General features: G+C 38.9%; 1 protein-coding gene across 6 annotated transcripts in view; it reads right to left on the bottom strand.

The window, feature by feature from the left end:
• The window catches only part of CTNNA2 (catenin alpha 2), a 460,565-nt gene that overhangs the window by 360,294 nt on the left and 87,065 nt on the right, over window positions 1–13,206 (bottom strand). For 3 of the 6 annotated variants that reach the window (XM_086891553.1, XM_086891554.1, XM_086891555.1), the window contains exon 3: window positions 7,529–7,724. In XM_086891553.1, coding sequence (XP_086747679.1) covers window positions 7,529–7,724 — 196 coding nt within the window. Of the gene's footprint in view, window positions 1–321; window positions 601–7,528; window positions 7,725–13,206 lie in introns of those variants that run through there. The other 3 variants (XM_086891557.1, XM_086891556.1, XM_086891558.1) reach the window with 3 other exon arrangements.

Below are 13,206 nucleotides of genomic sequence, written 5' to 3'. Positions count from 1 at the left end.
CTTGGAAGAGACCTTAGAGCTCATCTTGCTCCATCCCCTGTCATGGACAGGGGGACCTTTCACTACACCAGGTTGCTTCAAGCCACATCCACCTTGGCCTTGAAGGGATGGGGCAGTGTCTTGGTTTAAGACCATTTGAAAAGTTGAACACTCCAAGATGAGTCACCTCCGCTTCATTCCAACCAATCCCTTGCCAGCAGTAAGGAAAGATTATGAGTAGATATAAGTGATAAAACAACTGCTTACTAACAAATGGATCAGGAACAGATGAAAAATATCAGTAAATAACTGCTAGATACAAAACTGCCCAGTCTCACAAACCTCACAGACACAAAGAGAGACCCAAATGTTGGAATCAGCCTTCCCAAGATGGCGCCCGTCTGAGGCGGCCCTTTGTCTGAGGGACAAAGGGAAGATGGCGCCACCCTTTCCTTCCGAAAGGGTGAAGGAGGGCCCCAGGAACAAAGAGACGAGATGGCAGCAACCTGTACCAGAAAGGCAGGAGCCCACAGAGCAGTTCTAGAGGCAGACAAAAATTTTCCAGCTCATGTGGGATCTGCACTGCTGCCACCGCGTTCCCGCCATTTACAGGCTCTGCCATGGCCGCTGTGGTGATAAAAGTGGTGATTCCCACGGTGTGGGGATAAAAGCACTGGTCTGTCTGCACAGACACACGGTGGCCTGACCCCAGGAACTTCCTCGCTTTTCTGGCTGCTGCCAGACTTTGTGAAATTCACCTTGAAACAGTTTCTAATTGCAAAATGAAACTTTGCCAGTGGCCATGGCTGCAAACTGTAAAGAACCACCTCTGATGCGAAGCTCCCGCCTTCTGCAAAAGCCATCAGGAAAGGAAGAACCTCTGCTCCCACAGTTCTGCTCGCCTGGAGCGGAGCTGTGGCAACCACAGCTTCTCTGGGCAACCTCTGCCAGGGCCTCACCACCCTGCAGGGAGGATTCTCCCCTAATAGCTAATCTAAACCTGACCTCCTTCAATTTAATGCCATTCCCTCTTTAAACTAAGCAGAAATAATCCTGGTAACATGGATCCAAACCCGAGATCTTCACATTTTAGATGAATCAGAGAAGTATTTACAATTACATTCTGAACACAGAAAACACCACTTTTAGAAACTAAATTCTTTATAATCCTGGTAACATGGATCCAAACCCAAGATCTTCACATTTTAGATGAATCAGAGAAGTATTTACAATTACATTCTGAACACAGAAAACACCACTTTTAGAAACTAAATTTTTTTGCGGAATTTACTCAATAGAATGATATTTGTCTAAGTTTGTCAGTAGTTTTTTGGGGGTTTTTGGTTTTGGGGTTTTTTTTGGGGGGGGAGTGCAATCATCACAATAATTTTTGCAATTTTTTTAGTTTTTGAAAGGTTGAAAATTCACTCAGTGACAGAAGCATAAAGCAATAACCAAGCTCATCTCCTTGACCCTTTCTCCCTTCAGTATGCTACTTCCCAATTTAAATACCCCAGACAAAGTCTCTGCAACACTCCTGATCTCCCACCAGTTTCCCTATCCACCATTAGACAGCTGGTGAAATTCTCAGTTCCTTTGCTCTGCTAAAAACTTCCATCACTGACCTACACAGTCATCTGAGGTCACTCCTGTACCAAGCTAAAAGGAATTTCCTTCCAAATACTTTGATCTGACAGACTAAAATAACTGATTTTCCAGTTCAAAGATGACTCAAACTTTTCCTTTTTTATTTCCTTTTTTTTTTTAAAATGTTGAAGAAAAAGAATTTCAGTTCAGAATTTCTGCCTAATGAATCAACAGTGATTTCATTCCCAGCACTCAGCTGCAAGTCAGAGGATGTTTCAGTAACACATAAATCAGAACAGTTTCAAAAAGGGAGGTCGAGATGCTCACCCTGTGGTGCTCTGCAGCTTCACAGAACTGTTCTGAGGGGTCAGGGACTTCAGCTCCAATCTCCACATTGAATTACGCACAGAGGGGACACAAATACAGATTTCATGCATGGAGAAAATCTCCTTGCAGAACACTGCTCATGGTTAACTCAGAACTTAATTGAAAAGGCTGTACGTTAAGTGCTCCTGAGGATTACTCACTGTGGATTAAGCCTACCCGGGTTTGGGAATTACTGCTGGAAGACAGAACAGGGCAAGATAACTGCCTGAGGTACCTATTCAAATTTGTAAGATTTTTTTTTTTTCTTTCTTTTAATAATTTTCTTAATTTAAATTCTAGTGAAACTATTCTCCAAATCTGACCCGAATTCAGAAATTTCATGCATACTAATAGGTGGTGGAGTTAAATATTTACTGCAAAACATGGCCTAGTTACAGTCCCTTGATAGGGATATTTTTTTTCTTTTAACAGTGCTGCATTTCTGCAATACTTTCTCAAATAAAACCTTTACTAACAGTAATATTTCTTCTAAAAGAACAAGCAATAATTTTAGGATTTGATTTTAATATTCAAGTCAAATATTTCTGGAGGAAACAGCACTTCCCAGTCTTTCAATTTCTGAATATAATTTTATTTTTGAAAAGTGACAGAAGTTGGCATGTTAAAGAAATTTTATTTTGATTTTATCCTGATGTAAAACCACAACAGCAATAAAGACAATGTAAATAAATATAGTATAAAAAAATCACCATCTGTATTAATTCATATTACTTTTCAAACTTATATCACTGCTTTTGCAAAATCTGTCTCAAACTGTCATATTCAGGCAATATATCAAACACCAACTACCCTTTAAAACAAACATACCCTGGAGAGGGAAGTCACTTTCATAAATTTAAACTAACATGAGCTTAAACAAAACACAGAAAAGTGAAATCCAAATCAGAAAAGCTCCAGCCAAGGCTAAACAGAAATAAATCTTTTGGAAATGGTGCAGAGAATAGAGAAGAAGTGAAGATCCTCGGACAGCCAGCTGGCATCCTCAAGAGCCAGCATCATCAGCAGTTATCCCAAAAAGCCTAAACCATGTGTACAGAAAATCATAAAATCATGGGATGGTTTGGGTTGGAAGGCACCTTCAAAGATTATCTAATTCCAACCCCCCTGCCATGAGCAGGGACACCTCTATACATTTCAATTTTTCTCCACTTTTACATTTCTCCTTAAGGATCAATCCTGATCAGAACAGAGTGGAGTATAACAAGACATTGGTGCTGTTGGGTTTGGTTCATAGAAAAATAAAATATCTTAAGTTAGAAGGGATTCTGAAAGTGACCTAGTCCGTCCCTTGCAATAAGCAGGGACATCTTAACTAGACCAGGTTGCTCAGAGCCCCATCCAGCCTGAGCTTGAATATTTCCAGTGATGGGGCATCCACCACCTCTTTGGGCAGACAGTTCCAGCATCTCACAGAATCACAGAAAGTGAGTGCTGAGTGTCTGACGTGTGTGGTCACCCATAAATACAAATTATATATATATATATGTATATTATATATACGTATATATTTACATGAGCTGTATATGGGTGTTTGTGTGCATGTGCCTACTGGAAATACAGGATCAGTCTCATTCCTGCTCTGAACTGGGGCCATGGACCTGCAGCAGCCTCACTCCTGGTTTTGGGAACCCCTGACCCTACTTTTCTGTATACCAACTCTTGGAGATGCTCTACAACATCTGCTTTTTCATCAGAAGTAGTTTAAATCATTTCGGAGTAGAAATTTTAATGTCTTTCTGCAGCTCAGTTCTCAGAGAGCTGAAAGATAATTAATTGATGGAAAAGAGTCTGAAAGAGCCAGCATTAGAGTATTTGCATGGAATGGCATTTAGAGGGCCAGATTTCTCAGGAGAAGCATTGCAAACACAAATAACAACTGAAGTCGCTTCCATACGTAATACGCAATTCAAAATAGATAAGGAATATTTTTTATTAACAAGGTAAGGGTTTTCAGACCACGGCTCCAGTGACTTGCTGAATGAAAGACTTCAAATCTTTGTGCTAAAAGTTTTCAGCCCAGGCATGAGTTTAGAGCCAGACAAAAAGCAAGTTGCAGAGCACCTCATCACAGATATTATTGGAAAAAGGAGAGTGTGTTTACTGTACACACAAGTTCCTTCAAAAGTGCAGACCAAGATTCATTCTCCCATTAAACATTCCACTTCACCTTTCAGGATGAATAGAAATTCTAGTTTGTCTAAAAAAAACCTGTTTTCCAGTAATTTCTTTCCATGGACACTTTTTCCTCTATCAAGAACCAGCACATGTTGACTTCTGTGAGCAAAAAAAATGTTGTCATATACTTCAGTGAAAAGAGAGCTAGGGAGAACATACATTTAAGTGAACAGATCAGGGTGTTTTTTGGTCTAAAAAAATACTGTTTAGATTATAGAGAAAAGAGTCTGGATTCTCTAGATTTCTCTAGAAACCACCTTTCACAGGATTTAGTTTCGGTTTTAAAACTTCATTCAAAAAATTTTCAAAACTAGGTGGCTAAAAGCATTAAAGCACTAAAAATAGTATTTTTTAGTGTGTTCTGTGATACAGAAAAAAAATTGCCAAGAAAGTTAAAGTCACTTTTGTGTCTCAGAGATGTTCATCCACAATGTCAAGATAGTCACGGAGTACACAGGTCACATTCTTTTTTACAATGTCCATAAATCTGCATGAACAAAAAATTAAGTCTACCTCAATTTTATCCTGTCCTCAAACTTAAAAAACATCAACAGCTATTTTCTCTCCCTTGACTGAACTATGAATTTCATATTATGGTGTGAAATTTTATCTACCATGCTTGAAAAGCAAAAAAATTTAAAACACAACAACCAGCAGCTGGACTAAATCACGTTTCTAATGGAAGTTTCAGCTATATGCCAGAAAAAATCCAGGAAAATTACATTAAAATCAGGCAGTCACCAGCACTTACCTACAGACAGACATTGCCAAAGCCATTTACCAGATAGAATAAATTTACATGAATATTACTTATTTCTTTGTGCAGCATCCCAGGCTGTGTCTTAACAAATTTAATCAAAGCTGAGCCCCATGGACCTGCAGTTCTTGATAGATTTTTGTGTCAATCACGGCCTGAATTTCTCCCCCACACAGAATTTCCTTCTCTGCTGATCAATAAAAGACCAATTGCATTTAGACACTTATGCTGTGAGTATAGCATATACTGTACTTTTTATTCCAGTGAGTTCTTCCCCACACTTCTCAGGGTTTGCAGCTTCACTCTTTATGGTCACAGAATCATGGAATGTTTTGAGTTGGAAGGGACCTTACAGATCATCCAGTCCCATCCCTGTCTGCTTTCCCTTCTATTTAATATAAAAAGACATGAATGATAAAATTCCACGTTTCCCAGGCCTTCTCTGTCCCCCATCTGGGAGATCTTTTACACAACTCTGACAGCATCAGAATAAACACCCACACAGCAAAGCATTTAATGGCCCAACAGCTGGATAATCTATCTCACTTAGGTGCTTTTGAACTATAAGTGTCCCTATTATGGAATCGTTATGGGATACAGAGATACACAGGGATGAGCTTTAGGCATCAAATCTTTTCTTTTTGCTCTTTGTGTTTCATAAATCAAACCCATTTATTACCAAAGTTTTCTACAGCCAATAGAATTCACCCTTCCATGCTACAGAAGGAACAAGAATCTTAACATCACGGACCCTCTCTTTCATTCCAAAGCATTCTGCAATGATACAGAGAATTTTTTCCACACCTATCAATGGAAATCAAGAGTCCCTGAGGTGAATTGCTGCCTTTAATAGAACACAACAGCACCCAGCAACGCAGGGCAGGAAATGAGGAGCACACCAAGAGCCAGCTGTAAGTGCCGCAGCCATTTTTCGGTTGACGATGTAATTATCCCAGCTGGAACCCTGCCAGGAAATCAGCCAGGAAAACACAGCCTCGTTTCATTAATCCAGCTCTTTATGGCACCGAGCTAAACATATCATTTCACAGCACACCAGGGCTGGGCTCGTTTGCACGGCTCGTGGGTGCTAATAATGGTGTGTGGTGTCTCCTGCTCTCCTCATTATGGGATTGTGTTGAACAGGCCCCAAAAAAAGCTGCTCCACTTTTCTGACAGGCTTTTTTCCCAGCCTGGAGTGTTGACAAGAGATGAATGTCTGTGTCATTCTGTGTAATTCTGCTTAAGATCTTTTTCCCTCCTCTCTGCTTCTTCATTGTTGTTTGGGTTGGGTTTTTTTCTAAATATAGGTTAAGAAAAGTCTTTTTGTCATGTAAAAAAATCAGAAATTCGGTCTAGATAAAAAGTGTGCAAATTTAGGTTTATCCCTCTAACTCAAGAAAAGTCTCCTGGGGAGAAACTGAGTCAGCATCACATACCCAAAAGGGAAAATGTTATAAATTCAGAAAGAAGATGCGCACTCATGTCACCAGTGAAGAGGCTGAGCTACAACTTGACACAACACAATATAAGCCATGTAAGAAACAGGAAACTGAAGTAGCTGACAAATTAAAATTAATACCAGAACAGCATCAGCACTAAAAATCTAAAAGAAAACCACCCAACCAAAATCCCACCATCACAACAACAAACACCCAGCAGAAAAAATTATCAACAAAACCCATAAAACCCCACTGGAATATTGGAATATCATTGTACATCCAGCATACAGCAAATATTTAACTTATTCTGACATACTGAAAATTGAGTATTTAAGAAAACCCAAGCCACACAGGAACATGAAAACAATGAAACCAAATATACATAGAGTGGAGATGAGGAAAAAATATCCTTAGGATAGAAGAGACTGGAATATTCACTAATCAGTACTTATATACACAAAAAAATGATCACTTCAGTCCAATTTTCACAAGATAAAAAACCCAAAAAAACCAGTATGACTTCTGGGGGAGTAACTCACTGAAAATCAGTATTTTACACCCAAATCCTTTAGACTTCTTTTGAAATCTCAGTTGGAAATCTCTTCCTCTTGTACTAAAAACCAGGGCTGATGATACTGGCAGATGGTATCTTTAGCTTATAGGACTTAAAATGGAATAAATCTGAAAGGTACTTAATTCTGCTGTAATAAAGATAATTACAATCAAAGTAAATAAAACTGAAACATTTTGTCCTAGGCATACATTGAAAACATATTTTTCCCCTACTACACAGGTAAACTTGAAAGCACCTCATACCCATTTTATCTTTTGAAAGAAAATTATCAGATATTGTGAGTATGCACTTATTTTATCACCAATACCCAGAAAACAACCGTCTTAATATTGTTATTATACCCGTATTTTCAGGCTTTGATATTATATTTTCATATATTTGAAACCACAAGTACTTCTATATTGCTGTTTTACCTGGCTGATAATTCTGATATTGTTCAGAAACATATATACCATAATCCTAATTCTACATTTTCACCCACAGGCTTTAAACCACTGCTCAGATTTAGCCAGGTGAAAAAAATCCCATCATTTTGTCACAGAGCAGAATAAAAAACAGGCTGAAAATGGAACATTAAGCTTTGGCACTGGGCAAAGCTTTACTCCCATCAAGCATTTTTTTCCCACATACCTTGTTTTCGAACATCTTCCACAGCAGCAACCAACTCCTCCTTGAGATCCTGACTCTCTTTAGCAATCTGGTCTCCTTTTTCCAAGAAGTTTTGAGTGGCCTGCTCCACTGAGGCAGCCAAAACATGAGCCTTCTTTGAGCGCCCTTTCTTCTTGCCAGACGGTCCTTTATTGCTCGTGTTCACAAGGGTCGTTACCTTTGGGCAGGAAAAACAAGTTTTTGTCAGTTTGAACAATTCCACAGCTATTCATAAGAGCACCTAATTCAATCCTCACACTGTTTTCTGTGCCCTGGAAGGGATGCAGTGGCCGTGTGTTTTGAATAGATAAAATTGGAAGTATAAAATCCAGCGGCGCGTCCCCCAAAAGAGGGTTTTCCTTTTAACTTCTCAGTCTGGGCTAAGCAAATCACAGACAATAAGCAAAAAGAAAAAGATAAATACCAAGCATGGCAGGGCTGCGGTGCCAAAGCATTGTTTTTGTCTCTGGCTTTCCTTTTTAAAAAATGAATTTGCTGATAAAATGGGACCTGAACACACAAGGGTCAGAAACCATTCAAAAAGCAATTGTCCCTTGAGATAATGTACTGGCAGTGACATGCAAGTGGTGACAAAAACATTGTGGCTGTTTTCCAGATGTGAAAGGTACAAAGAGCTCCCACTGCAAAGATCATACAGGTTAAAACTCTTTGCCTTAGTGCTGCTTCACTGTATTCCTAATATTTTGTCATAAAACCACAGCAGGCAGTGAAATGATCCTACCAGTATTTAAACAGAAGGAAACTCTGCCTCTGTGTTGGCAGAATCTCCTGAAGGAATTCTTTATTGAGCTGTCAATAAACTGATTAGGAAGCTTAAAAACACAGCACAGTGTGTACATCCCACAGGTGAGTGCTGGGCAAAGAGGGAATCCTGCATGGCTCCAGCAGTACCAGGCTGCTGCTCTGTAAAACAGGAATATTGAACTGGACACCATCAGGTGTTAAATGCACAAAAGAATAGCACTGGATCAATAATGCTCAGGGATGCAATTCTCCCTAACCAGGATCCAAACCAGGGCATTTGTAGTGTTGTATCAGTGTTCTAAGCCACAAATTTGATGTAAGATATAAATAAAAAATGTCATCTTTTATTAATAAAAAAGACATTTCACTAAAAACCAAGTGATTCTAAAACAAGTATAAAAATCCAGCATCATCTCATCCCTGTTACCAAAAGACTGAAAAGGAACAGTTTTGACCAAAAAGCCTTTTACCATACTTTTTCTGCTATACTTTTTTTCTGTTTCAGTCAGTTTTTTTTACAAATCACATCTAAAAACTACAGACTGTGGATGAATAAATATGTGTGCCTATATCTATATCCATATCTGTATCTATATCTATCTATGTATAATCAGGGCTTGAAAACACGATAGGCATGGTGTATTAGGAGAAAAAAAATATTTTCCAGAGCCTTCTTTATGGAAGGAGTCTGCCTGGCTACTGGAATGTAATATTCATCCATCATATGAAGAAATTTTCCCACTATTTAGATCTAGAAATAATATTTTCTTTATTAGCTTTCCCTTGCAAATATTCCTCATGAAATTTCCTGAAGATCCATTTGTAGCTGATCAGTGTCACTGGCACCTAGTTATGAACACCTACAGAAATGCAAATAATTCTGACCCACCACTGAACAATAAGAAAAGTTTATCAGAACTCCCTGATGTGGAAATAATTACAAATTAAAATATTTATTGATATTTTTCTTTAAGGCCTTTTTGAAATAAAATAACTACTTTGTCCCATGCTGCTAAACATGCAGAAATAGAGAAAAATTACTTAAAATTGTCTGCAAACCCTCAAAACCTTCTCAGTTAAGAACTTCTGTGTCAGTCTGCGTAGAGCAGATGAACATGTGCAGCTCCTAGAGATGAAGAGAATCTGGCACTGGCAGAAAACCTTTGCTAATGCTCTGAGCTGCTGAGACCAGAACTAACACAGTCCATAGGAAAATCCAAATTACCATAGAAGATGGAGACTTTTTCTACCACTTCTCGTAACACACATGTAGGGAAGAGCACCCCCAAATCCTCTTTTTTCAGAAGGAAATGCTGGTGTGTTCTGTTTGAGCCTAATTCCTTCATAAATGTTTCGCTGCTCTTTTTTTTCTTATTTGTTTTGTTTCTACCATTAAAAAAATAAGTTTCCATCAAGTCAAAAGCTGGCACTCAAATATAGTCATGGAAAAATGCCAGCAAGAGAGCACAAGATCACAAACAGTGCTAGAGGCTTTGGTTGCCAATGAACCTCAATGATTTGTAAATTTGAAGCAAAGGTTTTAAAATTTTAAACAAGATCTGCTGGGATGAAATCCAAAGAAAAAAGCAACATCTCACTACCCTCTGCTCAACAGCATTCAGATGAAGCAAGGAGAGAAATCCTTCTCCATGTGGGGCTATTACATTCCCTTGGAAAAGGGAATTCTGCATTCCAGTCTCTGCACCAACAGGTTGGGTTCTGGATAATACAGAGCTCTCACAGGAATAAAACCACTCATAAAAACTGGAATATGGCCATTTTACCCACCTTGTGTCAGCTTCTTTAAATTACATTAAATTTCAAGTTAAAAGGCTAAAAAAAAAAGTCTCTTCCAAAATTAGAATTCCTGTTCCAGAAAGTCAGCTGTACCGGGACAGGGCAAAGGGGAAGGAAAGCTTCTGATACCAGTGACAGAAAAATCTATACCATATTAGCTTCTTTCCCATTTTTAAAAAGCCAATAACCTATGAATTTATATAAATTGCATGGGGAAAAAAATGAAGAAAAATTAATAATATTAACCTTTTCTCTTATTAAAATAGCTCAGTTTTTCAGCAGGGTTTTAAAGCAAACTGGTTTATTTTAAATATCTTACCCCACTTAAAGTGGTACAAAGGAAAGAATGTCTCTATCAGCTTCTGTTACTAATTAATACACAAATCACCAAAAATTCAGTACAATTATCAAATATATCACTTGATAATTACCATAAGCTCACTTGGCAGCCTTGTAATGATCCTGGCTTTGTGATCACACTAGGGAACCTTGCTCTCTTATTTTATTAAGGAAGCTTCACACAGTCCTAGCACAGATCTCTGCTGGAGTAACAGAACTTCACTAATTAATAGTTCAGCCCCATCCTGAATTAAGGCCTCCTTACCCAGCTCCAGCAGCACAAAAAAAGGTGAGGATGGCTTTGCTAAAAGCAGAAAATTCTATTAGCATGGATTTCCCTATGGCAGAGGTCATGTGTGGGTGGGGAATGCCAGAAGTGAAAGGGGATAGAGCTGGATCACACACTCATCAAATTAATCTCTTGTCAGCAGCTCCAGCTCACACAAGAACATTCCTGGCTCTCTGAATTAAACTGTCTTGCCTACAGATTTCTGAGAGGGGTGGACCACACGTTTAAGAGCTGCAATTCTCTCCCTTTGCCTTCTCTTTGCTCAGCATCTGTTCAAATTGCATTATTTACCCAAGGCTTTCCATAACTACATTAAAAATAAACATGTATTGACAATTCTTTAGGAAAATATTGGTAGTTTTTTGTGGGGTTTTTGTTTGTTTGTTTGTTTGTTTTAATTATCCTGTTTATCCTTATGTCTCTGGTCCCTCACACAGGACAGATGCCTTGGTATTGTGTTCTCAGCACAGACTGGGTGATGAAAGGATTGGGAGCAGCCCCTTGGAGAAAGGCTTGAGGACACTGGTGGCACATGGCAGGGGCTCTGGAACAGGTGATCTCTAAAGGTCTCTTCCAGCACACATCATTAGATGATTCTGTGATTCTACAAATGCAAATATTCATCAAAGAGGCTGTTGGGAGTTTTTCTGAGGGTGAACAGCATTTATATGTGTTCTTGTTTTTAATAAACCGAAGCAGGCATATCAAATACAACTCTGCAAGCGTGTCCACTATGAAAACCATTCACACAAATACTTGGCTCTGGTTGTGACAGCTGAAATCAGTGTAAAAGGGTTTCTCTGAAGAATCACTAATTATTTTTAAAAAAATAAATTAAAAATTCACTATTCTCCCCTATGGCACTTGTATTTTCAAGCAAATATAATTTGTTCTTCCCAGTGGATGTGAACAGCTATGAGGTTATTCCTCTCTTCTCATGCACTCATAGATCACCAAGGTGCTGGAAACACTCGATGACCTGAGCAAAGACAGCCCTGACATTTCAGTGGAAGGGCCCTTTCTCTTTTGGGTATCAGCTGCCCTTCCACTCCACTGCACCATCTCACTGCCTCACCAGTTGTACAATGGTCACCCCTCGAGCACTCAAAATCCTGCTCCTTTCAAAAGAAGTTTGTTTCATCAAAGGAAAAAAAAATAAATCATTACAACTGTCTGGAAACACAAAACCTCTTTTTTCTGAACTGTCTCATGGCTGGGCTTGCTTTTTTTTTTTTGTTTCCTTTGGCAGAAGAGACCTTTGAAAATACCTGGAGAGAGAAGCAGATTGTGCTGGGGGTTACAGCACCAGCTGTGGGAAAAATCTAATTTGATTCCCTGCTCCAAAGGAAGTAGAGAACAGAGCTGAGCACTGTGTTTGTGACCTTCCCTTGGACCATCCAGAAGCAGAGCAAACAGAGATGGAATTTTTCCTGGCTCTACACACCAAAGACTTAAGTTATGATGTGGCTCTCAGCAGCAGCTCATTAGCTGTTCCCACTCCAATGCAAGATGTTACTGAGCAAAATACAGGAGCAAATGCTTTCAACAGCTACTTTGCATTCACATACAAAACAGAAAAGCAGCTAGATTGGATTTTTTCCATATTTGTGCAGAAGAGCAGATAAATTGCTGGGTTTTTTCCTGTATTTGTGCTTAGTCTCTAGTGCCACACAAAAAGAAGGGGTTTTTTCCCTATTACACCAATATGCGTGAACACAGATGTTCTGCTGAGCATGATTCAGTCTCTAACATAACTCCATTTTTTGATAATAACTGTTCTTCAATTTTCCCTATCAACTTGAGTAATTTGCCCCTGCCCCTACCCCATAAATCACAACAGCTTACATAATTAACTCTTGTAATTATCTCTGCACGATTAGCACCAGCTGTCTACCTAATTCATGGAACTGAAATTCTCTTTCTACTGTATGTAGATATTTGGATTCTCATTGATGAACAGAACTTTGTCTATCAACGCTGAATTCCAGTGGTTTAACCCAGCTTTTTGTCCTCCTTCCAGCTCCTCTCAGTGTTTGCAAACACCTGTGGGTTGGAGGCATTCAGAAATAAGCAGACTCTTCTCTCTAATGCATAAATTATTAGCTGGGGTGCTACAAAATGCCAGTGCCACACCTCCCTTTTGGCTGGGAAGCACCCAGATAACTGAGACAACACTGATTAGAGCCAGGATATTTTATATTTTAATCCAGTGCAGCTTGAGGACAGCAAGCAGCTCCAATTCATGTTTCTGCTGTGATTCCTAAACAAATCTGCATATTTCTATTCTGCCCACATGATGCACCTTTAGGATGTAATTTGGAGATAGCAACACTGTTGCTGCTAATTTATATTTTTCTTATCAGTACTCCCACCATGGAAAGAGGTTTACATACTGGCCAATGTGAATGAATATTATATAAGGCACTTTTAAAGTTCTTCAGCAAGTATTTATTCTCAGTGGAATTTCTGA

Source organism: Cyanistes caeruleus, chromosome 5 (assembly GCF_971803275.1).
Source record: "Cyanistes caeruleus chromosome 5, bCyaCae1.hap1.1, whole genome shotgun sequence".
Classification (NCBI taxonomy): domain Eukaryota; kingdom Metazoa; phylum Chordata; class Aves; order Passeriformes; family Paridae; genus Cyanistes; species Cyanistes caeruleus.
The sequence above is the reverse complement of the archived record's forward strand: the minus strand, read 5'-3'. Positions and strand labels throughout refer to the sequence as shown.